Here is a 25,370-nt window from a genome sequence, read left to right as displayed (position 1 = left end):
TCCCTTCCTGGTTGTCACACTGCTGACTGAACGCACAGACTGCACAACACAGGACATGGAAATCAAGTGGAGCAAGCGAGTGACTTCAGCTTTTTATTGCCGTGCAGCTCCTTTGCAAACAGCTCTCAGTGGCCTTTGCCCAGACGTATCAGTTCAGTGCTGACCTGCATCCCGTGCTAGGAGGGCTGATGGTATGTAAAATTCATAGAAATGGGGCTAATAGAACAGATATTGTCAGTAAGAGCAGTGCTTTTTCTTCTTTTATGACTGAACTAGCAGTCCACTCGGGTGGTTTTTAGGTATAGAATTTACTCGTCTGACATACGCGGGTAGAAAAGCTCACGAAAAAGCAGGAAATGGAGCCACTGCATGTCCTTCCTACTAATTCTAGTTCTTCGTAGTGATGAGGTCTGGCTCATGTTAAGCCAATGACAGACTTTCACTGAAGCAGCAGGTAGTTAATATGTAACACAGGAGGGGTGCAACCTTAAGCAGACATTTGGTCTGTTCTAACTGTATGACTCATACAGTCACCAGGAGCACTTTTCTGCATTCACTATGCTGGCAGGACTGGATAACACGACTCTGTAAAGATTTTGTTTTTCGTTCCGTTGGGTGTGATAAACATTAACTACCATGGTGAGTGATGTACTTTTGTTATGAAGGGAAGTTAACGTTAAGATGGTTGTCTTTTTGCAAGTCACCGAAGATATTTGTTTTCATCATCGTATTATCTAAGAATAATCTCTATTGTGGCAGAAATTAGGATTGTGACAGTAAGTCTATAAGTATTACGTTATTGGTTAACCAAGGCAAACAGGTAACCGCAGTGCTTGTGGTTTACATGTGACTATCATGTAGCCCTCGGTAAATTCACTCACATCTGATAGCGCAGTTCCCTACAACACAATTGCAGGAAGTGAGCTCTTCTACTGTAATGGAGAAAGTGCCAGCATAGAGGCTATTGCCCCCACACCCGGCTGGTGTGGTGTCAGTGTTAGTTATTGGGACAGATGGCTTGTTTTTACCCCCTAAAACTGACTTTTCTGCCTTCTCCTTTTTCCCATTTTTCACAGGCTGACTCAACTTCTCAGCCACCTGTGGCTGACTCTTCCCATAAGCTTGACCAGGTGCAAGGCCAGGTCAATGAGGTGAAAGTTATTCTGAAAGACAACATCAACAAAGTGCTGGAGAGGGGAGACAGATTAGATGATTTGATTGGCAAGACAGATGACCTGCAAGCAACTGTAAGTATTTAGTAAGAGTGAACGCGTCGGGTTCCCTACCCTGTCACCATGTTGTTTAGAGAATCAGCTTGTCACCTGAAAACTTCTTATCTGGCTCCCTGGAAGCCACAAGGTAGTTAGAACAATTATTGGGTGTCCCCAGGTTTCAAGTGACTATTATGCTTTGGTTTCTTTTCAGGCTGACTCCTTCCAAAGAACATCTACACGGGTCGCCAGGAAATACTGGTGGAAAAACATTAAAATGATGATCATAATTGGCGTGATTGTGCTGATCATCGTTATCCTCATTATCCTCTTTGCTACCAATGTTATATAAATCACACTAAAGGTGAACTGCTTCAGAATTGAAGGCTATAAAATGGGGAAAAAAGCTCACCGACAGCCAATTTCCCTTAACAAGCATTTTGTGATTTAATCACTGTCATAAGTGAATTTCTAATCATTTCAGCTCATACAATAAGATGTTTTACACCATTTCAAGATCAAAATATTTATGTAAAATTCAAAAGGCAACTTAATGTTATTATCTCAGGTAGTTGACTCGACAATGACGTCTAATGCTGTAAAGATAAAATTCAGAGCTTCAGAACTTAAATTGTTAAAAAGTTGGCATCAATTCAAAAGCCAAAGTACTTCCTTACACTCCAGCTGTCCAAGTCATGGAACACATGACACAATTACCACTAAAATATTCATATTTCAAAAAGGATCACAAATCCGCATATGTGTTTTTGTCATTTTTATTTTAACACATTTCTTTGTTATCCATTCCATTGTGTATATATATATATGTTTATAATGACTGTCAAACTCTGTAAGAACATATGTATTATTTGCGTGATAAAGGATGAATGATAATGTAACAACCCATCTTGTATCTTTGCTACCATAATATTGTATAAATTTTGTGATCTGTTCAGCTAATCCAACACAATTTTGATTTAAGTATTAGATGAGGCAATTCACAAATAGCGTTTGATTCACATTTGACACAAAATTTAAAAAAGGGAATAAGTAACTGATAAGCTCAAACTGCTGAAACTTTGCAGTATTCTAAGTAAACGCAAAACATCAAAATCCAAAAGCTTCGACAGATACAACAAATACAATGTGAAATAGAGAGGAAATGTAGATCAGAGTACTCTTCATTATCATCTTACAATCAGCTTGTGATCTTTGCCTGGATACCATCGTCTCTCCGGCCAATGCTCCATCAGAGGACAGCAGTCTTCCATCGCTTTGAAGCCTAGAAAAAACAAGAAAAAAGAAAAGAAAATCAGCCATTGGTGAACAACGAACTGTTAGGCCTAATCCACAAATAAACCATAGGAATCCCCTGTGTGTTTTATGTCCAATGTAAAAACAACAAAAACTGAGAACAATTCTTTTTAGAATAAAAAAACATAAGTTAGTCCATAAGCTAGAAATCCTGAAGTGCAATAAATTGAAGAAGTCAAAGCCAAAATACTAAATGAAAGAAGCCTTCAATTGGTCAAAAATACACATTAAAGAAAGCATTACATGCAAATTTCTGGAGATGTAGTGATACTTTGATTCTTCATGTTTTACAAAGGTTAAGAAGAAAATTTGTTAGAGGAAAATTAACAAGGTTTAAAAAGAGGAGTCTTTCCCATCGCTGTGAGTAACAGAAAACAGAACAATACATGTACAAATAATGATGCACTTTTTCAACACAGTAGGGTCCAAGTACAAACCAGGTTTTAGCTCATGGACTACTGGCTATTACTGCTACAAGAGCTAAATAAAGAAACAAGCATTTCAGATAAGATTAGGAATGCATATATTAAAAGGAACTGGAAAGTCCAGAGAATGCTGTACGTATCCTTTGAAAAGCAAATAAGTTATTTTTTCATTTTAATCATTACTTGTGGGGGGAGTAAGGGCCTGTAAAAAATGACAATTAAATGTGTGTATTTTAATTTTTACATTACATACAGTTGCAAAACAAATTAAAATGAAAAGAAAGATGACAAAGCTGGACGTGTCCCACATTGTTTAGTTTAGAAATGCTGATACAGGATGTTGTAAGACCATACCAAATGGCAGCATTCGAGAGCGTATGCTTCTCGTACCCGGTCCGCATTGAGCGGGCCCTGAGAGTATCTGGGAGTCAGCTCATGGCCTGCAAGGAAGCTCCGCTGGCAGGTACAAACAAGGTATGTCAGAGTTAGGAGACAACATACTTCCTTTTCTTTTTCCTTGCACATCCTTAACTTGGCATCCATTTACTGTAGTAGCAGTACTTTACCTGTTAACTTTACAGTTAAAGAAAAAGGTGCAAAAGAGGCAGCAGAAGGCCAGCTGTTAAAATAATCGCCACAACACTGTAGCCTCTATGTTACCACTACTGTAAAGCACTTGAGGGTGCTGAGAAAAAAAATTTACAAGAGGAAAATTATACATAATGTTACCATACAGCAAAGTAAATATAGCTACTTATTTTAAATTTACGGTAAGAGATGGTCTTTTTACATACCTACTTGAACATGTACAGTAGGCTTCTCCCATCAATACGGCTTGTAACTGTTTTGGTGACCACCGCGCCTCGGTGACTTGCCATATCCACCAGGTTGATCTACAAGTTTGGCACGACATTAGATTCTAGGAAATCCACACCAGATTTGATATACACCAATTACAACACAACAGGTTTCAGAAGTGCAGTAGAAAAGACATTTAAATAGCAGGCAATAAATGGAATACTAGACAAGAAACTGAATCCTCACTTGAAGGTTAGCAGCTAGATCACATTATGGTTTGTCGAGGTGCTTCACTGATGGGATTACTCACTGTTGTAGTCACCATATCCATAATAGTTGTTGTAACCAGAGTAATCGTAGCCACCATATCCTCCATATCCTTGATTGTTGTATCCATAATTTCCATAGTTTCCATATCCTTGGTTCCAGTAGTTGCCATAACCCTGGTTCCAATTTTGATTGGGCCCTGCAATTGAAAAGGGTTTTAAAAAACAATCCAGAATTGCTTCAACCATCTAAATATGAAAAGAGTTTGACATTTAAATGCGATCTAAGCTTTTCATAACTCAAAATAAACTCCATTGTTTACAAACTTTACAAATGTAAACAAACATTTTCCAGCATCAAAATACATGTAAAACTCATGCTTAGTTATCAAATAATGTTAGTCCTTATATCAAAAGCTCAGACAAAATTTCATAGAGGAAGAAATGTCTTCAATGGGTCATACACTAGATCCTCCTACTCCAAAGTTTTGTCTTTCCGATATCTACAGTTCAATGGGGATTCAAAAAAATGTATAGTGATTATTTGCCATTTTGTACAGATACCATGTGAGGAATTCACACTTTACACATAGTATTCTGTACTCACCACCTCTTCCTCGAGACCTGGAGGAGTATCCACCTCGGCCTCCCCAGTGCTGCTGCTGCTGGTACTGCTCCTTGGACATCGCCACCTTTATTTCACACTATAATGGAAAACAAATTAGGATGATTCATCTCCCTTCTCCCCTGATGTATCCATTATGCACGGTACCATAAATAAATTATTTATCAGGCAACACCATTTTCTTTTTAAAGAAAACTGATTTTAGGGTGTACCTTGCTCAGTCCTATGTTGTGGTACTTTTTCTCCATGATCATCTTGACTGGTTCCTCCTCTTTGAAGGTTATGAAGCAGAACCCTCTCCTTTTGTTTGTTTTGTTCTCCATGGGAAGTTCAATTGACTCCACCTGCTCACACCATCAATGGACGCATTAAGTGAAATCAGGCAGTCTTCATGATTAGTGGGAAATTTGTTCAGTTATATCAAGGAGAATGATGGGCAGGTTCACTTTTCCCCACTACTACTCTTTGTCCCACACACACTACAAACAGCCTAGAAACCAGTGAGAATCTGCAAAAGGATGCATTTAATAGGCTATCATGTGCCAACAGGGACGCCATTAACCTCAATAAAGCATTCAGCACCAGAATTATGCACAATAAATGATCCTAATGCGCTCTAACACAACTAGTAGCTAAAACTGGGAATGTGAGGACATACTTACCTCTCCGAAGGCACCAAAGTACTCTCTGATTTTCTCCTCGGGAGTGTCTGGAGAGAGACCTCCAACAAAGATCTTCTTCACCGGTTCCTTGCTCTTCATTGCCTTGGCTTTTTTGGGGTCAATGACTTTCCCATTAAGTTTGTGTTCCTTCTGCGTGGCAACCTTCATAAAGAGATAAGCCATTGAGAAAAGGTCACACAGAAAATCTAAGTGCTTGTTCACGACTGTTGTGACTCACAAAAAGACTGAAACCCCTACATTTCCCTAATGAGAGCAATAGTTAATCAAAATTTGGTGGGAGCATTCATCAAAATGACGTTATCATCTTTGCTGGGTTACAAAGTACACAATGTACACAATACTCACTATACCTTATCCACACTCTCAGCTTCTTTGAACAGCACAAAGCCAAAGCCCCTGGAACGGCCAGTCATGGGGTCCAGCTTTAATGTGCAGTCTACAACCTCCCCAAACTTAGAAAAGTAATCTTTCAAGTCCTTCTTAGTCGTGTCCCAGCTCAGGCCTCCAACAAACATCTTCCTGTAGACAAAACAAAGATGTCAAGACATTATACACACCACTGGATGAAGAAAGGGGGAAGAAAGAAGAGAATGAAGAGTGTTTATGTCTATATATCAGCATATAAGAGGTGTGTGTATGGGTGTGTGGGTGTGTGTGTGTTGGGGTATTGATATTGGCTATGTGGGTGTCATTAACTATCCACCTTGTGTTTCCCTTAATTGCAATTCACAAAAACAACAGCCTTTGATCTAACGTTATAGGCTACTCTAACAAGAGTTAATAATGGCGCTTATAAGACAGCTGTGGTATCTTCAAGACAATGCCTGATTATACGACTTGGAGACTACCTGATGTTATAGACATAACACAGTTTAGGCCTAAATTTAAATGGCAGATAAGTGTCGCTACCGCACCCCTCATCCTCCTCGTTTTTGCTGGCATCAATTTTTGATCCCTCGGACTCCCCTCCTGCTAGGCCTCCGTCTGCAGTCGCAAGCATCGGCTCGTCGTTGCTCGCCTCCCCATCCTCCTCCATCTTCATCATGGTCGGGTCGTCGCTGAGTTCGAGGTCCTCTGACATTTTTAAGCCTTTTTACTAGTTGCTAAATAGCTCGAAAACACAGGCTAACGTCAGTGACACTTGACTGCAGATGTAAGCTAGCTAACTAGCTAACGTTATAATACAGGCTACTGCGAGCTAATGCTAGTGGTTGATTGGTACCGTGAACCGTTAGCTGAAGCTCTGGCGTTACAGCGGAGAGCCAGACCAAAACAAACTGCTGTCTGAAGTCCGGTTATGTTAATGCTGCTGTCAGTGTGTGTGTGAGGCGAAAGCTGTCACCGTCGTTTTCCACTCTTCCTCTTCCTCCTCTACCTTATGGTGGTTGGCAAAAAAAATATGTTCATTACCGCCACCTACTGCTGTATAATGTGAACCGGGGATTTACATTATCTACAGCAGGAACAGGCAGGGGCGTCAGAAGTTTTGAGGGGGCACATGTTCACAGCTTCATGGCCACAACTCCAAAGTGAATTGCTATCTCAGCTATATTACATGTGAGATCATCAGCAGCCCAACAGCTTGTACAGAGAGCTATTACCTGATTTTGTGAGCAGCCCGTCTTACAAATCTTTATTAATTGCTTCTCAGTACCCACCATATCAACAGCTGATAACATCAACTGTCTCAACCCTACTGATAACAGAGAGTAGGAAAGATTTATAGAAGGTACCCATACACACACCAGTGTTTCCACATACAAAGATTTATTTGTGGTGACTATGTAGGACTCATTGCCTTTGTTTACATCCGCTCTGCACCCTACCCTCCTACATCCTCTGCACCCTACCCTCCTAAGTCATTTGCATCCTAACCTCCTATGTCCTCTGCACTGTGTTAGTTCCATACTCTGAATATTGGAATACTGTTGGACTACTGCCATAGATTTTAGATTTTCATAATTATTATCTGCAAAGTTTGTGTGTGTTGCTGACCTATTGAACATAAGTTTGCTGCGTTTTCAGTCTCTGCTGCTATCTTAAAACTGCTGGACTCTCCATTGTATAGTTGCTTAAGAATAGCTGTGCCACAGCAATGGACTAATTTTATTATTTAGGCCATTATTAATAATATGGACGTAAAAAAAACAAAACAATAGACATCCTTCTATAAGCCATCTTGAAAAAATATTTTTTAGTCTAAAACTGTCTTTCCGCAAGGCCCAATTTAATTAGGAAATACCATTAACTATATAAACAAGTGCACAAAAAGCTACTCGTTTACAGTAGGCTAACTGGAGTAGCCTAAGTGTAATTAGTTACTTCCACCATTGAATGCCATAATCTCCTCCTAGTAGCTATTAGATGCAAAATGAACTGTGTCGTTCAAGTCGAGATGTGGGTGAGATCTAAGAGATCTTGATTTTTGTGATAATTATTTGCAAGGCCTGAGCTGTAAGCCACTTCCAAACCTTCCTACAATAACACTTGGGGAATTTGACGGGGTTCTAATGATATATAAAGATGCTTATCACGGACATATACACTGTCAGCATAATAAATCAGTAGTTCCTGTTTCGTACACGTATTGTTGTACAATTTCTCTCATATTTGTGTATGTCGCGCCTGTCCCATCTCCTTGTGGAGCCCCACGTTTACGACCGTCGCTTCAGAAAGAGTCAGTTTTCAATTAAAATGCAATAGTTGCAAAATTGTGCTTTAACAGCTGCGCATGCTGACAAATACAACGTACTTGAAACATTTGATGGTGAAAATATACTACTGGTCATGTTATCGTAATTCATGAAATTATCATTCATAAAATGTCCTTCCCATCTATTTCCCACGAAGGAAGCCCCGCTCACTCGGAGAGCGGCTTCAGATAAATAAGGCGCACCCATCTGAAGCGGCTGGTCCCGTCTGAACATGTGTGCTCAGATCAGTCAGTGCTCGTCGAGGGGAAGACAAGTCTTCAGGGGGATGGCAGTGGGAGCTAGCTGGTGGTGAACAACTAACCATCTAGTGTTATCAGAAGAACTGGTCTGTTGATAGATAATTAGCGCGTGCTCTTTGTTTCTCACCTCTCCCAGCTAAGAGCTAACGTCACCTAACATCGCCTAGCTTACCTACAACGTTGTTCTGCTGCTAACTAAGCTAACGCTAGCTAGCTAGCTTCAGACTCCTGAAAAATGGCCACTGTTTCAGTCCCTGCATGTACCAATGCACTCTTGCTGGATATTGAGGGGACAACCACACCAATCACATTTGTCAAGGTAAGTTAGGTTGAAGAGACTGCTGATTTGTGCATGCCATGTTAGTAACCTCGTTAAGTTTGCAGGGCTCAACAACGACTCTCATGCTCTACATGACAGACCATGCCTCTAACAGCCAGCTAGCCTAGCTAAATGCCAATTCACTGGAGGCTTGAATCATGCCTCTTTCTTTCTTTCTTTCTTTCTTTGCTCCTTTCTTTGCTCCCTTCTTTCCTCCATTCTTTCGTCCCTTCGCTAAATATAACAAGTCAGGTTAATTAAAAGCTAATTGTCAATATCGTAACAGTCAGCCTGGCAAAAGACGAGAAGACATGATACTTCGGCAAAATACAGTAACAGGCAAAAGATAAGGCACCAATGACATCAAACAGCAGGAAGGCAAGCAGCACACAAGAAAATGCACAGAGCACAAACATGACAGGCAGCCAGAGCCACTCTCGCACACAAGGTAGAAGAAACAACATAAAGAGCAGCATAGGCCAGAGGGAAGTTATTTAGTTGCTTTTTGTTGTCTGAGGAGCAGCTGCACACGGGCAGAGAATGGTTGAAATTGTCTAATTTTGGATGTATTGCTTTGGGGAAAGTAATCTTGACAGTGGATGAGATATGGAACAAGTTTCAAAGGTATTGGAAGTCATTTCAAACATGTTTTGTGATTAAATGCAAACCAGTACATTTTGTGTTGGCTATGCAAAAATTACCATTTTTATCTTGCAAGACTTAATAACAAACCTAATGGCACCATATTGTAATTTCCAGGATATCTTATTTCCATACATCAGGGAGCACCTTGAGGATTACCTGTCCACCCACTGGGAAGAGGATGAGTGCAAACAAGATGTTCATCTCCTAAAGAAACAGGTATCGGGATGGGCTTAGATTTTGGGCCAAGACTGGTTTTATTCTTGGATAAACAGTAATGACACCAATGTCAATTTCTGTTACCATAGTTACTGTGATTACTTACTTTAGACAACATGAGTATACGTTGTTCAACAAACAGGTTCCAGTATGAAGATGTTCAATATATACATACAATGTACTAGTGTGAGAAGATCTCAACAGAACATTAAATGTTCTGCGTTTAATAAAGTGTGTTTTTGTTATTGAAAATATGTAAAATTATTTTATGTTTTAGCCGTACATTTTTTTTCCCAGCAGTTAGAATAGAATTGGCAGTTATATTTATATATACGTATAACATAAATATAAAATTTTATATATACATAATATATACATACATTGTTAAATACATTTATATTAATATACTATAATATATTCTATGGCTATTTGTGGTCCATAAAATTGTGACATGAAAATAAGATTGACAACTGGACAGTCAGGACAATTTTCCTCTAGCTTTGCTTAAATGTTCTTTTGACCATTTTTTGTATTGGCCTATAAATGTTGCTATGCTGCTTGTGCATAATGACTACACTGTTACTCCAAGGTTATTACAATGAGATCAGTTTGTCACATAGGTAACAAAATTCTTGAATTCACAGGCAATATCATGAGGGTTAGTATAGGTACTACTGTGCCTTGACTCAACAAGTTCTGAAGGAAGAGCTGAGGAAGCGCTTTTCACATTTTAAAGCTGATCGATGACTTTCCATGTAGTTTTCATATTGTTGGAAGCTTCATTTAACTTGTTACAGTATTTCTTTTTTGCTCTTCTCAGTAAAAGGATGAAATTATTTCTTCTTATAATTGGGGATGGGTTGTTCATAAATTTCCTGTGTAATTTGTCCTTTTTACTGGCAGATATCTGGAGACCCGAGGTAAACCATGGTTTTAGGTATTCATTGGCTGTTTTTTGGACATATTGACAAAGGAGAAGCATTTGTGAAAAACTGAAGCTACATCAGTGAAACTGTAAAGGTTTCCCATGTGACATTATCATTCAGCATCTTATCAGTGACGTTGACAAATTATTGCAGCGCTGCGCCGCTGCTGTCTCCGAAATAGTCACAGTCAGGTGGCTTTTATAAACAACCAATTATCACTTTTTACCATAGAAGTGAGAACAGGAGCAGATTTCAAGAGTGATTCACCATCAGTCTAATCAAATCTGAGAACAAGCTGTACTCTTCTTTCTTAGTCATGAGAGAGATTTTCATGCTTTGGACCCCAACTTGTGTCCTTTCTTTTCAGTCAGGACGCACCAGCTGCTGGTGGTCAGTCGCTTCAGCAGCTGCCTTTGTGGCCTGCTGCTGTAATCTGTAATCTCTGACTGCGAATCCTTAACTCCCTGAGTAAACTGGATAAAGGTGTGGCTACTAATCCACACAACTTCATCAAGCCTTAGGCTGGTGCTGCCTGTGGTGGGACTCTCTTCATCAGTGTAGAACCTTTTGTCTAACAGTTTCCTCTTGACAATAGAGATGTTTGATCTGAGTGGTTTAACTTTCATCCGAGCCCATTTCAGGTCATCACCCAACTTGGAAAGCAGGTTTTGTAGCCATTGTTGTCATGTTATCCCTATATGCCCTTTCGATGGGAGGCAAATCCCTCCCTGCCACCTTTCCTCAAATGAGAGAATCTGTTACCGTGCCATCATTTTGTTTCTGATGCGTTGTATTGTGATACATGTGTTGCATGCATTCAGATTTATTCTATTTCTGTGTTGATAATGCACATGTAAACTAAAACCACGGTTGTTTCGCCATTTATTTGCTAGTTCTCTGTGAAGTTTTCCAATTCAATCTTCTTACCGGTGTCGTCCCGACTTTTTAATCCACCTCATCATTCAGGCTATTTCTGTAAAGAAAGCACAAAGCATGCTGTAATGTTCTCCTCGTAACGAAAAGCCCGACTCTCACGGCAGGTTGAAGAGGACATCAAGCAGAATCGGGCGTGCCCTGTCCATACCCTGGACCAGACGGTCCACACAGATGAGGAGAAGGCAATTAGGGAGGTGGTGGATAACGTACTGTGGCAGATGGCAGCGGACCGGAAGACAACAGCACTCAAACAGCTCCAAGGTCACATGTGGAGGGCAGCTTATGCTGCTGGGAGAATCAAAGGCGAGTAAGTAGCCTGACATTTTTCTTCACTCCCATCCCATAATTTGCATGCACTTCTTCAAAACCTTACTTCCCTATTCTAACAGACAGGAGGACATGTACCATTACACAGGATTTGATGTTGCAATCGTTTGTGGCAAAATCCAGGATGAGAATTCATACAGAAGCCCAGTTCAAACTTTAGTAATGACAAAATAGACAATATTGTTCCAAAACCCGAACAGATCATAGGCCATGTCTGTTCCAAGGTAGCCATAAACATCATTGCATGTTAAAATGATGTGACAAGTATGTTTGTGTTCAAGTACAGATAACTTTTACACCCAGAGTGTATTGGTAGCATTATTTTGTTTTTGCAGACAGAGTGATGTCTATCTCCTCCTCAATGTGTAAAACTTACTAACATGTTAATTAATTAACAGTGGCCATACAATTGTGTGAGAGGTGTCTGGTTAAACTGTTTATTAACTGAAATGTTAATGACATCTGCCAGCCAATCAGAAGTGAGTAGTCTTTCAGATCATGGTATCATAACATAATTAGAAGGGCACTCGGAGAGCGCAGACCTCCACCAAGGTCCGCACTATTATTGCTTATTCGTGAGTTGGATCCGCTCCAAAATTTAATGGGTTCTTCCTTGGCCCATGCTACACCCTTCCACAAAGTTTCATGAAAATCGGGCCAGTAGTTTTTCCGTAATCCTGCTAACAGACAAACAAACAAACAAACGGCACCAAAAACATAACCTCTTTGGCGGAGGTAATAAGGTATAGTTAACATACAAAGTGTCAGAATGGTCTGTATTGTGAAGTTCTGACACCATGTACATAGTGGTAGCTCTACTCTACCTGAACTGAGAGAAAGAAAACACGAATTCATGTTAGTAAAACATAGCTTTATACAATAATTTTAAAAAATCCTATGTTTTGTCTTGGTCTTGTTGGAAACAGGGTCTACCAGGATGTAGTTCCATCCATCAAAAGATGGAGAAGACAGGGCCTAAAAGTCTACATCTACTCCTCTGGAAGCGTGGAGGCACAGAAACTCCTGTTCGGATACTCGGTTGAAGGAGATGTTTTAGATGTGAGCACCATCGCCTTTTTTATCATGCATTTGATACTAAACTTCATCAGAAGTTAAATACATTTGATACTAAACTTCATCAGAAGTTTAGGATATTCCCATAGAGAAATATAGACATTATCAATACCAGGTGTTGCATCGTTGAAGTTTTACAGCCCTGGTCCTCTGTGTCCGTCTTTGGCTTTTCTGTTTTACCAGGAAAGGAACTTGTCTTGCAAATAAATATATAATTGGTTTTAGGCAATCCTGACCTCATGTTCTGTTGTGGCTAATGAGAGAATATTTTTTATTTTTTTTACCATTTCAGCTATTTGATGGTCACTTTGACACCAATATAGGGGCGAAGGTAGAGGGCAAAAGCTATGAGAGAATTGCAGAGAGGATTGGCTGTCAACCTGAAGAAATCACATTCTTGACAGACGTCACTCGAGGTGGGTACAGTTTTGAACATTCGCATAACAAAACATGTTGTTTTTATAACCTGTGCATTGGATTACCTGTTTTATGGATCATGAGTCTTTTAAAACCTATGATATGCACCCAGATGACTGACTGTTCAGGGCTTGGTTGTGCCCACAGAGTGATGTATAAATGAATCCTGCAAAATCTCCAAATGAAAAAGATGCCTAGCTTCAAGCCTTTTTTTAGACTATATTTATGTGGATGGGCACAGCATGCAAAATAGGCTAGCAGCCTGTAATGGAAAGGGGGGTTTAAAAATGTATCATATCTTGGAGTGTTTACAAGCCGTGCAAAAGCAAGTAAGGCTCTGTTATTGTGGGATACCTAGTAATAGCTGGATTAAGGTTAGAATTCGGCCGCTAACCAATATATTAACTCAATCCTCAATTTGTCATTGCAGAGGCTAAAGCAGCTGAAGATGCTGGGGTGAATGTGGTGGTGGTGGTCAGGCCAGGAAACACGGAGCTGACAGATGAAGAGAGGGCCCACTATAACCTCATTACATCCTTTAGCCAACTGGAAGTGATGGGAAGTGCTTAACATAAGAGAGTGGGAAGAAGAGAGGGAGAACTTTGTCTCTGGCTTCATTTCATAATGACCTCTTCCCCCTCCTCTTTGCTCCCCCTGCAACTGTGTTTTCTTTTTGGTTGTTCCAAGCTTTGACAGTTGGAGAGGTGTAGGCAGTGTGGCCGGCACTACAGTTACCCATCGGCAGGGCAGAGTAAGGCCCGGCCTCTATGACTACCATTAATCCAGTTCTTTCAGGACGAACAACCTTTCAAGTCCACAGACGCGGATCTACACAGGGGAGTGAGAGCTGAAATGGAACCAGGTCACTCTCAGAGGGCCACTTGGTTACTGGGAAGAGAACAAAAAGCCTGTAGACAAAAGGTGCTGGGCAGTGCTAAGAGTGTATAAACCATAAGCAACAAGCCTGAAGGGAACTGCACTTGACTTACCTTTTTACCTTTTAAATAAACAAAATATGATTGCCATTTCTGTACCACCTCAATGTTGGTCACATCTTACGAATTGTGTAAGTGATTTGTATTTGTCAGCTGTTTTGTAAACTACATTTGCCCCACATGTACTGTTTATTTTCGTCCTACTACACATGTTAATATGTTCCAGATGTATTGAGTTTTATTCAGTGAATGAATCATTTAAAAAAAAAACAAAAAAAAACATTTTAATATGTTTTGACAAATAGTGTTGCAATATAGATGCATTTGGTACTGCTAAGAGTAGAAAGTTCTCATGTCAAAACTTATCAGATCACCTCACAGGTGAGCGGTTTTTATTTAAATGTGCCATCTTCAATGTCTGTAATGTAGCATATGAAAAGTAACCTAAAAATTGCCAAATTAATGATTTGTGTGTGAAACATAATTGGTATTGTTCATGAGATGATAATCTGACAACATAAAACGTCAATAAATGCCTTGTCTCAAGTAGTAGCCTGTCTGTTCCAGTGGTCCAACAAATCGTCTCATTTAATATATCGGTGATAAATCTTTTATCTTGCCTATAATGCCAAAGCTTGTATAATCAAACATCTGTCACGACAAAGTTTGAATTGGAACACTATCTTAAGTTTCTTTGTATAATGCACATTCACGTGTGCCATATTGGATTATTGTGAAGATAAGAAGAAAAAAATGCATTACCATATCGCTAACACACCTGGACTACAAGTTTTACTGAAGGTTTTTATGTTTGATTTTGCTGTGCAAATGCATTGTTTTTTAATTTTAAGCGTGTAAATTAAAATGATTTAAGGGAGACAGTCTGCAAAGAGGAAACAAAATGTATTGAATACATATTTGGTAGAACAGGAAGAAGGCAGATAATACATTCTTACAATTTCCCACACTAAAATGGTTGAAAATTGCTACAAAAGTGAATTGTATATATGTGATTTAAATTCCATAATGGTAACACTAATCACAAACTAATGTTCTTATACAAAAGAAAAGATAAACCTAGCAGCTCTTTTATGTGTGCTAGTTGAAATACTTTCTTTTAAATGCTTGTTGTAGAAAAACATTCATTCGAGTAACAGTCAAACAGGAGAACATGCATGGTGATCATCTATCACTAGTGCGGAGACTAGTGTAACTTAACAGCTGTGCTCAAGAGAAACAAACATTACTGACATTCTTAAAGCATATTGTGCACACGTGTCTCTTTCATATCTAACAGTTGCAGCAGTCTGAGCCGTCCCTGAAGATCTTAGAAGATGAGCCTGTGTTAACATTTCTATAGCTGGTCGGTCTGGTACTCGGGGACTTCAGAGAAGGTTTCTGATTGGCTGAGGGGCTGCTCGCGGTCATCTGTGCAGACTACCTCGAAGTGGTAGTGACGAAACTCTACGGCGAAAGTGCCGAAGAAGGAGAGAAAGAACATGACCAGTGCCCACTGGGTGCGCGCTGCGTGCATGTGGAGCCGCTGAGCCATGAGGGAAAAGTCTGCACCGGGTGGGTTAAGGGTGAAACATGCAAATGAAGGATTACACAAGAGGAGAACACTGCAATGGACTAAGAGTCAGGTAACCCAGGTGCAGATACTGTACACTGCTATGATGACTAATTCACTCCTCCAGATACTGGGGCAGGTATGAAGTCATTTCCATCCAACCTGAGCAAAAGGGAAAAGGTTTTGAAAGGATACAGAGAACCACGCAGATAGTGATGGACCCAGACAACAAGAAACGAGGGATAGCGGCCTTCCTTCCCTCGTTCCTCAGGTTCACCTTGAGGGTGATGACGGACTGCACCCAGCAGAACAGCGTCCCCAGCCCAAAAGTCATGGAGGTGCCGACGTTGTGGACGTCCTCATCACTGGACAACTATAACCGAAACACACTGGATCCGTTTATTTCAGCACACTGTGCATCTGTCAAGCCTCTGAAACTGGAGCCACGGTTCAGCTTACCCTATGACCACCATTGTAAAGTCTAAACCCACAGTCAGAAGGTACTAGTGTCTGTCCTACTATAGGTTTGTCTCCCAGAAGTCACACAGAAATTACACAGCAGAAATGCATGAGAACAACACATGACCCCATTAGAATTACAGAACAAGTCGAAGTCCTGGGATACAAATTGCCAAATATGTGTAATTTATCCACATTACCTGGAAGTTTCCCACCAGCGTCATCCCAAAGCAGGCGAGGGACACAGCCACCAGACCGCCAATGTTCAGCCAGGGTTTGTCCACTCTGTTTCTCAGCTGAAGGTATCGAAGGACGCCGATGATGAACCCTAAGAAAGAGCACAACCAAAGTGTGCTGGGAACTGAAAAGCTGAAGTGAAACTCTGTATTTGTTCATGCATTAAATGTGGGTGTTTGGCATTATGAACATGATCAGTGACATAAGTCCTACCCACAAAGGCTGCCAGATTCATGACCTGGCTGAAGACACAGCTGGCTGGCGGGGCATTGCCTGCGATACTGAGAGGGAAAAGGGACGAGTTTGTATTTGCTGTTCTGGGATATAAATGATTGAACTGCTTTTCTTGTTGAAAGGAAACTAGGCTTCTGTACCTAATGTATGGAGGGAACCTGGATCCATTTCGTCTGTGGGAGGAGAATACTTCATCAAATCAAAAGTTACTTCAAAATCATCATTTGCAGTACATCACATGATTTAACACTTACCTGTATTCTGAATCCAGGGGTGTTATCTTCTTATCTTCAACAGCTATAAAGTATCTATTAAGAAATGCATCAGAGTATGAGAATGGGGAGTTAAATATGAATACAATGAATATAATACAGCACTTTACACTGGAAGGAAAACCCTCTGCCAATCGGTTGTGTTTCCATATTTTTAAGTTAATTATATTTGATCATAACCCTTGCTAAGGATATGACAATTATCATAAAAAGCTATTGTCCTTGTGTCCTTACAGTGAACCAGTAATAGGCAAAGAATGCCTCTGTTTGAAAGTGATATCTTTAGCAAGACGTTTCCTTTTGCCAAGTCACTTGCAGTGCCAGGGGGATTTGTTTCAACTTAACATGATGATTCATACGCAGCTCCTAACAAGTTCCTCCAGGCGATGTCAGAAGGTTTTCACCAGAGGCTTTTGGTTCACATTATGCTGGAAAGGTGTGGAATACATTTTTGGCTCATTGCTGAGGCCCTGAGCAAGCCAAGGAGCCCTAACAGCTCACTGCTACTGTAATTCATGTGATATTCAAGCTGCACATTTTAAGGACTTGGATAATCAGCTAATAATGTATTCCATGCTAATAATGACTTCTGAGATACTCTCTGAAGATCCAACAAAATAGGGTGTGTGTGTATGTGTGTGTGTGTGGCTATAACAGACAGAGCGGTAGTCCTGATGATCAAAGAGAAGACACTTACACGACCCACAGTCCAACAGCAGTGAAGACAGAGTACATGGGAGGCAGAAAGGTCCAGAGGCTGCACTTCCTCATTTTGTCTCCTCTCCTCTGACACCGGACACGGAAACGCCTGCAGATTTTGCCTGCCCCTGGTTTGGCCTGGCGTTATCTGGAAGATTTTCACTGAATCACTACGTTTCACACGTTTAAAGAGCCTGAAGAGACGGGGAGAGATACCCGAGAAAAGCAGAGCAGCTCATTGTAACAGCGCGGGCTACACAGCTGTTTGCAGTAATTTAGTAAATATTTGAACGTGAGGAAAGCAGGAGAGTTGGCTGAGCACTGTCGTTAAAAAATATCTGTCCCTCTGGCCACCCGCAGACCCATTTCAACACCATGGACAGCGCCAACACGCCCGCTTACAACATATACGGGCAATATAGACGGGCTGGTGCATTCCATTGGAAGTCGGTAGTCGGTAGTTCCGAGTTGAATTACAGCGTCTTCTCGGGAAAACATGGACTCAACAGCCTTTGCCTGTTAACATTAACGGTAGCTATCTGACAATGCTGTAGTAACGTTAGCAGGCTACTTCATGCTAACAAAGACTTCTATCTACTAACAAGTCAACTGAATTACGTTACAAATGGAAACTAGCCTATACGAAGTTGTTACAACACGTTTTCCTAACACAAAAACTACATATCAAGTAAAATCAAGTATTAAGTACAAAGTGATGCTGTGACGTCAGCTGTGTTTACGTCGGAGACCTCGGCGGAATTAATCTTGCCCGAATCTCCGACCGGGAATTCCGACTTGAACGACCGTTCTGTTGCACTTTTCCGTGTTGGAAGTCGTTTTTTCTCCGAGTTCCGAGTGCAATGGAATGCACCATTAACGGTTAATACTAATAGTAACCTACTGCATCCTATTTCTTATATGCGTTCAACAGAACCAACCGTCTTTGAAACCAGACGCCTAAAATGTGCCATCAACTCTCGTCTCCGACAGTGAGAAGACAGAAGAAAGCAGCATGTCACCACAGGCAGAGGCACAGAAACATGAATGAAGCCAGCTGAATAGAAAAGAAATATGATTCTATCACTGCTGCGTTGGCCAAAGCAAAACAAAACAAATGACACACTGCGAGTTAAAGCCTAGCAGGGCATTGCGCGAGCACGCTATAGGCCTATGGTATGGTATTTTGTTGTATTGCTCAGCACATTCTATTAAAAGTCGAGGATGTACCTTCCCCTCTAGTGAATATCTCACCAGTCCCAATCCTCCGCGGTTCAATTATCGGCGAAGGCTATAAATAAACATAAGCTCTGTCTGCAGACGTGGCACGCCTCACGTTTCACACCCGATCCAACGCTTTTCATGTTACGTTCTCCGTGTTTATGGTTTATAATCAGTAGCAGACACTCACACACAGGCCTTCCAGTCAGATGTGTGTGTTGTTGTTGTGGGATCATGCACCGGGTCTGAGTCCACTGTAATCTGCAGCTTCCGCATAGAGGTTGATGGGAGGGTGAGCTACCTGTCGCCTCGGCACACAGCAGCCCCTGCATGAGCTGGCGTCTGTCCCGCTGAGTGAGTGAGTCAACACACACACACACACACACACCCACACACACACACACACACACACACACACACCTGCTGCCACATCTACATGACCTACAGCAGCACAGTGTTGTTTCTCCTGCGCGGGAATGGCATTAGTTTGCCTTTGTGCTGGTTTTTATTCAGAAATCTGCAGTTAGAATGATACAGTAGGTAGCTATTCCCAAATCCATTAGACTTGGTGCATGAAGAAAAATATCAAACAGGAATAGGCTATGATAGGAATATTATAGGAATACCACAGGAGATAAAAAAAAAAATACCATAAAGTTAAAGAAAGTCTCTATAAACTCAATATTGAGTACCAAAGACCCACTATAAGTCCCCACAGGAATATTATAGTGCACGTTTTGATTCTAATAGATTATTGGGTCTCAAAGTAAAACTCTAATGCTTATGCCAGAATATAGGCTAACCTAGCAAAAAAACATAAAAAACAAACAAAAAAGTGCTTATTTGCATTGTGTGTTAAATGTATTTGAATAAACAAAGATTAAACAATACTTAATTAAATTCTAACCTACTGGTAATGTGGCTATAATTACTCAACGGTCCAGATTGAAATAAAATGACCAAGGATCTTGGAAAAAACAGCAGGGAACTCTCCCCCCCCCCCCCCCCCACACACACACACACACACTCATACTGTCCTGCCATATTTGTGTGTTTGTTTCTTTCAGATTGTCCACCCCACTCTGTCATCGTCACATAACTGCCTGCTGGCCAGCCCTTTGATCCTTTTGAAACAAATAAAAAGTTATATATTAATAGTGTATATCAGATTGGAAGTAGCACTTATCAAAAGTCAGTTAAGACATGTGACCTCAGCTTGAATGTTTTCTTGTGCATGTTGCAGTTTTGGAGTTGACAGATCACTCTGTTATTGTGACTAAATAGGAGTCAGATCATCAGAGAATTGGAGTAACGTTAAACATTACATCTCTGAATTTGTCCAATACTTTCTGCTTGGAGAAAGTATTAATTATTACTAATGCAGTCATTCTATAGCATCACAATATGAGGCAACAATATAGGTTATACACACTAGGTGGCAACATAGTATAGAAAGTAGATATTTCCTAATAAGTTAGCCTGATGTTTATTCTCAAGTAGTGTCTAATATTGATCATCCATAGCATGACAGACAGTCATCTGGTGTAAACCTGAGAGTTGTGACGGTGTATTTCAGCTATGATTCAAAGAGACGGGGCAGAGGGATTCAAAGACAAATATTGTATTAATACACATGCAATCAAATAAAACATTCCAGCATGAACTGAGTCTGTAAACTAGTGGTTTATATACAAAACTAGTGTACTGTTACATCATTTCCCATATCATCTGTATCGAACTCTGAATGTCCCAAACTGTTATCATATGAGTTAAATAAGTTGACAAAGAGAAGAATGAGGCATCGTGTAATAAAACATCAACTGCTGCTTTTCCTGTTTCCTATTTCATTCTGATCAATAGGCCCGAGTTCAGTGCTTTATAGGAACGACTGCTATAAGACAAAATACTGAATAATACATAACAACCCAGTCATAACCAGACACTGCAGAATCAACTGCTGGGTAAAGATATTAAAGTTTATAGTTCCTCGATGAATAATTCTATTGTTCAAGCAAATATAGGGACTGTAATTAAAATAGGTGTCTGAAAGCTGAATAGGAAATTGACTGTCTTAATGTATCCTGCTTGTTGAATGTGGGACACTTGCACTAGTTTGAAAGCTGAACAGGGACATTCCTCTTGAGAATGATATTTATTTGCCACTTGTAACATGTATTGATATAAGTAACAGTGATATATTTCAGCTAAGATAGGTTCAGCTATTAATATCACAAAGACAGCACACTCCAGTGATCCCCCCCGAGTTTCCAAACATTTTTGTGACTCAGTGGCATAAAACAGGTTCATATTTAATATCTAACAAAAATAGCCTATGCGTAAACACAACCAAAACAAATACATTCCAATTCATGGTAAGGCAAAAGAACCAGAAGGGTTCAAGTGAACTCACTTAGCATCTCTTCACCGTCTCACGTTTCTGACATGAGCCGTTCCTCCCCAGGCGAACATGACTCTCCACACCAGGGAAGCCAACGAGGGGATGATGAACAGGAAGCTGCTAACGACTCATGGGGAACCTCCAACTCCTGATACAGTGAGGCAAACATATCAAAACACTTCCAAAGGGATTTGCTAGTCATCTTAAGCAAAAGCCACAAGGGGGAAACAAGCTGTGAAATGGTCGGCCTAAATGGCACTCGCTCTCACACTTGTCACATATCGAGGCTCCTGTGAGATGCTAAATAAAACCCTCAGTATGGGAGTGGGTGACCTTAGATAATAATATAAGCAGTGTGATGATGGTTCTTGCTCTTCAGGAGACTCACCGCATCATTCACACAGTCTTGACCACAGGGGCGTCATCAGGGTGTTACAAAGACGGTCAGATTTTGGACATTTGGGAAATCGCAATCCATTTAAAAGCAATTAAAAGAAACGAATTGTGCACACTTTCAGATTTTTGCCATTGCCCCAGAGAATCTCTGCATTCAACCGGAGAAAGAAACGTCTCTACTGGAAGACTGGCTGAAGATGAGCCTGTACAAATGAACGCGTGGAGAAACTAACAGCAGTGAAACTTGTTCAATAAGTCTAATTCTTGGGGAAGTTGTATAAAAGCCATTTAGATACATGGATCTGTAAATCTAAAAGTAAATTTGAAGAAGGAGCATATCGTCGCTGTCGGGTGAAAACCTCATAACTCCCATTTTGGTGATTTTGTTTGTTTGACCTTTAATGTTTGACCTTTAATTGAATGATCAAATGCTCGTCTATGAGTTGAGAAAATCCTACAACCCTTGGGAAACCGTTTCCAAACCAAAACATTCACTCAAAAATTAGGCTGTTTTTCTTAGTTCCTAAAAAGTTGACATTTTGGAGATGAGAGGTTTTCACCCAACAATACAAATATGCTATTCATTTTGATAGCCCAAAACCACTATGTAACATGTGAAGCAAAAATGAACTCAAGATGACAGTGGCGGTTGCAGAATATCTCGATTCATGTTTGATTTCTTCACATGGTCTTGGTAAAGGATGCCCTCGCTTGCTTCCTATCATCAGCTGCTGTCTCAGGCGTTCCCCTCCCCTGTCCTTTGTTTGCGAGCTTGAACCATCTCCGCCGACGCCTTCTTCCGGTTGCTCGCCAGGCCACACCAGCACATGAGGTCGATGAAGCAGGTGGTGGGGTTGTAGCGCAGGCCGAACTCGCTGGTGGAGTAGTCGAACGGGAACGTGTGGTGGAAGTTGTGGAAACCTTCACCTGAAAGAGTCAATGAGTTTGATTGGCAATGAGTTGCACGAAAAGCATTCTGAACTCTTAGGAGCATTTTTTTTTTTTAAATTGACTGTCATTGTCACTCACCGATGGCTCCAAAAGTCACGAAGCGGTTTTCTCGCGGGCTGATGTTCCGGTCGTAGGGCCGGTTCCCGTACATGTGCGCGGCGCTGTTGACCAGCCACGTGACGTTGAGGGAGGCCGTGTAGCGCAGCACGGTCGCTAGGAAGTACGCGTTCCACAGGCTTTCCCCCCAGAAGAGCCACGGCACCAGCGTGGGAATCAGAAAACACATGAGCAGGACGGAGGTCTTGTAGTACCTGCGGAGACGAGGCAGAAATGGACTATGACTAACACAAAGTTTGACTTCTGGACAAAAATATGAAGCAGCTGAAGTGGCAGCCTCACCTCCTCTGAAACCGGACGACAGGGTCGGCCAGGAGGTCGGCGACATCCAGCTTCTTGCCCTTTTCTATGACCTCCCGGTGTTTCCGCACGAACAGCCAGCCTATGTGGGCGAAGAAGAAGCCCCGCATCGCGTTGTGGGGATCGGCGTCTGTCTCCGAGTACTTGTGGTGCACGCGGTGGTCTCGTGCCCATTCAAAAATATCATTCTGTCGAGGGAAACCAGAAGAGAAAAGCTGTACGTTATAAAACGGTACGAAAAGTCCACATGCTGCAGTTTATCTCTCTCTCTCACACAGCTGACAGCATGCGGCACAAGATGGCCTCTTTCTTTGTCCAACGATGACAGAGAAAGTCTCATAACACTTCAGGTGCGGTGAGGTTGGCCCATTGGTCAGCAGGTTAATTGCTTTCATTAACCGCTGTGGGGCCACAAGGTCCGCAGGGGGAGGATCAGCTGAGATTTAAAGCAGTTTCAGTGAAAACTTTGCCTTCTCTTTTTTCACTAATGTGGAAATGAAATAAAAACACAATGAATCAGCAGAGATGGAAATAAGCTCTGAAGTAAGGTGTGTCATAGCCTTATAAAACAGTATAGCCAACCCACATATGATGCATTACAGAGGGGAAAAGCCAGTGTTACAGTATTGGACTCTAGCATTGAAGTGTCTACCATGTCGGTGTGTAAATGCAAGTCTGTGCACCCTTGAGATAAGACGACTCCCTTCAGCACTATTTAGAAAATGTGGAAGAAAATCCCTCGGAGGATTATTTCCGCTGTGTTGTGCTTGGCCAATTCGAGACTATAGCTGTGTTGGTGTTGCTGGGGGTTTCTGGGCAACTGGGGTAAGTCACCTGGAAAGCCATGGAGTTGGCAGCAGCCAGGAAAACTCTCAGAGGAAGTTTGGCCTTGTAGGACCTGTGGCTCCACAGGCGATGGGCGCCCGCCGTCACGCCCAGGGCCGTGATGAGGAAGCACACGTACGCTGTAAGAACAGGATGAAAACATGTCACTCTTCTCTTGCCACTGATTGGAAGCTAAGGGTGAACATAGCAATGAAATAGCAGCAAATGGTAAAAAAAACAAACAGTAGTTTTTTCAGCCTTATAGTTTTCAATTGCATACACCAAAATAAAACAGAGAAACGGGGATTGGGAAATTGTTCATGGATTATGGAAATTGAGTTATTTACTTGAACCACTGAGCCAACCCCCTGTGCAAAGTGTCTTTAACTGTAGCTAGTGATTTATAGCTGTAGGGTTAAATATAGAGCTAGAGATTGATTATAGGCCTGAAGAAAAGGCTGGAAAGCTGTGCTGGCTGAGCTCTAAGGGATCAGTACAAGAAAGCATGGACCTGTTAGCATTAGACCAGTCTGCAAGTCTATAGATCTTCAATATGCTATAAGACAATATTCCTGACTAATATACAGATGACAGTTCTCTAATTCTGCTATAATTAGCCTACATTAATTCTGCTGTATCTTTTTTCTCCTCTCATTCCAAATGATACAAACATGTATCTGAAACTCGTGTTATCTTTACCTCCTGTCCTGTATCAAGAAGTTTTTTCTATTAGAATGAAAAAGGAGTCAAGTCCCATGCTGTGGCTGTCTACCATTTATTTATATTTTGACCTCTTAATTCCTTCCTTCCAAACATGAGAATGCAATGATTTATAATGAAGCATTTTTTTTTTTTTTTTTTACAAAAGATCAGATTTCTTCTCAGCCGGGACTGATCATCAGGAGGATTTTTCTGAGCAACAAAACCCTTATCTGCGTTGTTTCTGCTTCCCATAGAGAATAAACGTGGAAACGCAGCTAATTATAAAACAGAAGCAAAGCAGCAACAGCAGGCCTTTTACTGATTCAGTCGACATTATGAAAGCCACTTGTTTTCTACTCGCTTGTTTTCTTTGCCCTCAACAACATTTCATTAACATAACCTAAAATTAACTGCATGGCTCCCACCACGCATGCAGCTGCACAGCGCTCTCTCTCTGCTGGGCTGCGATGGTCATTTAGTGAAGTTACACAAGCACGCAGCGATAGTTACACAAGGCAACTTCTTTGTCTGGCAGACTTACACCACATCCAGGTGAGAGGCTGCGCCCTGGGCACAACGATGAGCGAATACACCGCCCCGACGTGCAGAAGCGCCATGAGGACAACATTTTTCCAGACGATTCCCTGAGAGCGGTCATCCTGCAGACACCCATCCCGGCACCGTGCATCCTTCACCGCATTGCTCTCCTCCGGTCCCTCCGCCTCGCCAGCTACCGTCTCCCCATCCCGACGCTCTCCCGCGTCCATGACACGCTCCATCGCCCCGGCTCAGCACAGACAGAGCGCACTACAGCTGGGATAAAGCTACTAAAACCCCCAGTAACAATCTGATATAAAATAGAACAGGTGAATAAATAGGTTGTGTAAGAGAGATGTGCGGGGGGGATCCATTAGTTTCTCAG

General features: G+C 41.3%; 5 protein-coding genes across 7 annotated transcripts; 2 read left to right on the top strand and 3 right to left on the bottom strand.

Annotated features, from left to right (window-relative positions):
- The first annotated feature begins 50 nt into the window (after positions 1-50).
- Positions 51-2,117, top strand: LOC139666309 (vesicle-associated membrane protein 8). Of its 2 annotated transcripts, XM_071545485.1 has the most exons (4): positions 51-191; positions 531-639; positions 1,077-1,247; positions 1,426-2,117. In XM_071545485.1, exons 2-4 carry the CDS (start codon positions 637-639, stop codon positions 1,561-1,563), a joined length of 312 nt encoding a protein of 103 aa, XP_071401586.1. In that variant the 5' UTR covers positions 51-191; positions 531-636; the 3' UTR covers positions 1,564-2,117. The 2 variants fall into 2 exon arrangements, with proteins under 2 accessions (XP_071401586.1, XP_071401585.1); XM_071545484.1 differs by lacking the exon at positions 531-639 and having other exon boundaries at positions 1,426-2,109.
- A 191-nt stretch (positions 2,118-2,308) lies between these two features.
- Positions 2,309-6,671, bottom strand: hnrnpd (heterogeneous nuclear ribonucleoprotein D). The gene is made up of 9 exons (XM_071545481.1): positions 6,237-6,671; positions 5,673-5,841; positions 5,302-5,463; positions 4,852-4,983; positions 4,622-4,718; positions 4,059-4,214; positions 3,745-3,843; positions 3,305-3,406; positions 2,309-2,493 (listed from the first exon to the last, which is right to left on the bottom strand). Exons 1-7 carry the CDS (start codon positions 6,401-6,403, stop codon positions 3,776-3,778), a joined length of 951 nt encoding a protein of 316 aa, XP_071401582.1. The 5' UTR covers positions 6,404-6,671; the 3' UTR covers positions 2,309-2,493; positions 3,305-3,406; positions 3,745-3,775.
- A 1,574-nt stretch (positions 6,672-8,245) lies between these two features.
- On the top strand, positions 8,246-14,603 carry enoph1 (enolase-phosphatase 1). Its single transcript, XM_071545482.1, has 6 exons — positions 8,246-8,594; positions 9,354-9,455; positions 11,422-11,624; positions 12,571-12,703; positions 13,011-13,134; positions 13,566-14,603. The coding sequence occupies exons 1-6, from the start codon at positions 8,511-8,513 to the stop codon at positions 13,703-13,705; spliced, it is 786 nt and encodes a 261-aa protein (XP_071401583.1). The 5' UTR covers positions 8,246-8,510; the 3' UTR covers positions 13,706-14,603.
- Positions 14,604-15,003: 400 nt separating this feature from the next.
- On the bottom strand, positions 15,004-17,621 carry tmem150c (transmembrane protein 150C). Of its 2 annotated transcripts, none has more exons than XM_071545504.1 (7): positions 17,540-17,621; positions 16,825-16,878; positions 16,711-16,743; positions 16,550-16,617; positions 16,300-16,427; positions 15,836-16,013; positions 15,004-15,633 (listed from the first exon to the last, which is right to left on the bottom strand). In XM_071545504.1, the coding sequence occupies exons 1-7, from the start codon at positions 17,611-17,613 to the stop codon at positions 15,425-15,427; spliced, it is 744 nt and encodes a 247-aa protein (XP_071401605.1). In that variant the 5' UTR covers positions 17,614-17,621; the 3' UTR covers positions 15,004-15,424. The 2 variants fall into 2 exon arrangements, with proteins under 2 accessions (XP_071401605.1, XP_071401606.1); XM_071545505.1 differs by having other exon boundaries at positions 15,004-15,554; positions 15,964-16,013.
- A 4,668-nt stretch (positions 17,622-22,289) lies between these two features.
- Positions 22,290-25,227, bottom strand: LOC139666324 (stearoyl-CoA desaturase 5-like). Its single transcript, XM_071545507.1, has 5 exons — positions 24,990-25,227; positions 23,756-23,886; positions 22,904-23,109; positions 22,583-22,815; positions 22,290-22,480 (listed from the first exon to the last, which is right to left on the bottom strand). The coding sequence occupies exons 1-5, from the start codon at positions 25,225-25,227 to the stop codon at positions 22,290-22,292; spliced, it is 999 nt and encodes a 332-aa protein (XP_071401608.1).
- Positions 25,228-25,370: the final 143 nt, after the last annotated feature.

Source organism: Centroberyx affinis, unplaced genomic scaffold, assembly GCF_046629955.1.
Source record: "Centroberyx affinis isolate AG114_WGS23_722 - 3 ecotype Tasmania unplaced genomic scaffold, CSIRO-AGI_Caff_v1 ptg004932l_1, whole genome shotgun sequence".
In the NCBI taxonomy this organism is placed as follows: domain Eukaryota; kingdom Metazoa; phylum Chordata; class Actinopteri; order Beryciformes; family Berycidae; genus Centroberyx; species Centroberyx affinis.
Note: the sequence above shows the minus strand (reverse complement) of the source record. Positions and strands in the feature narration are given on the sequence as shown.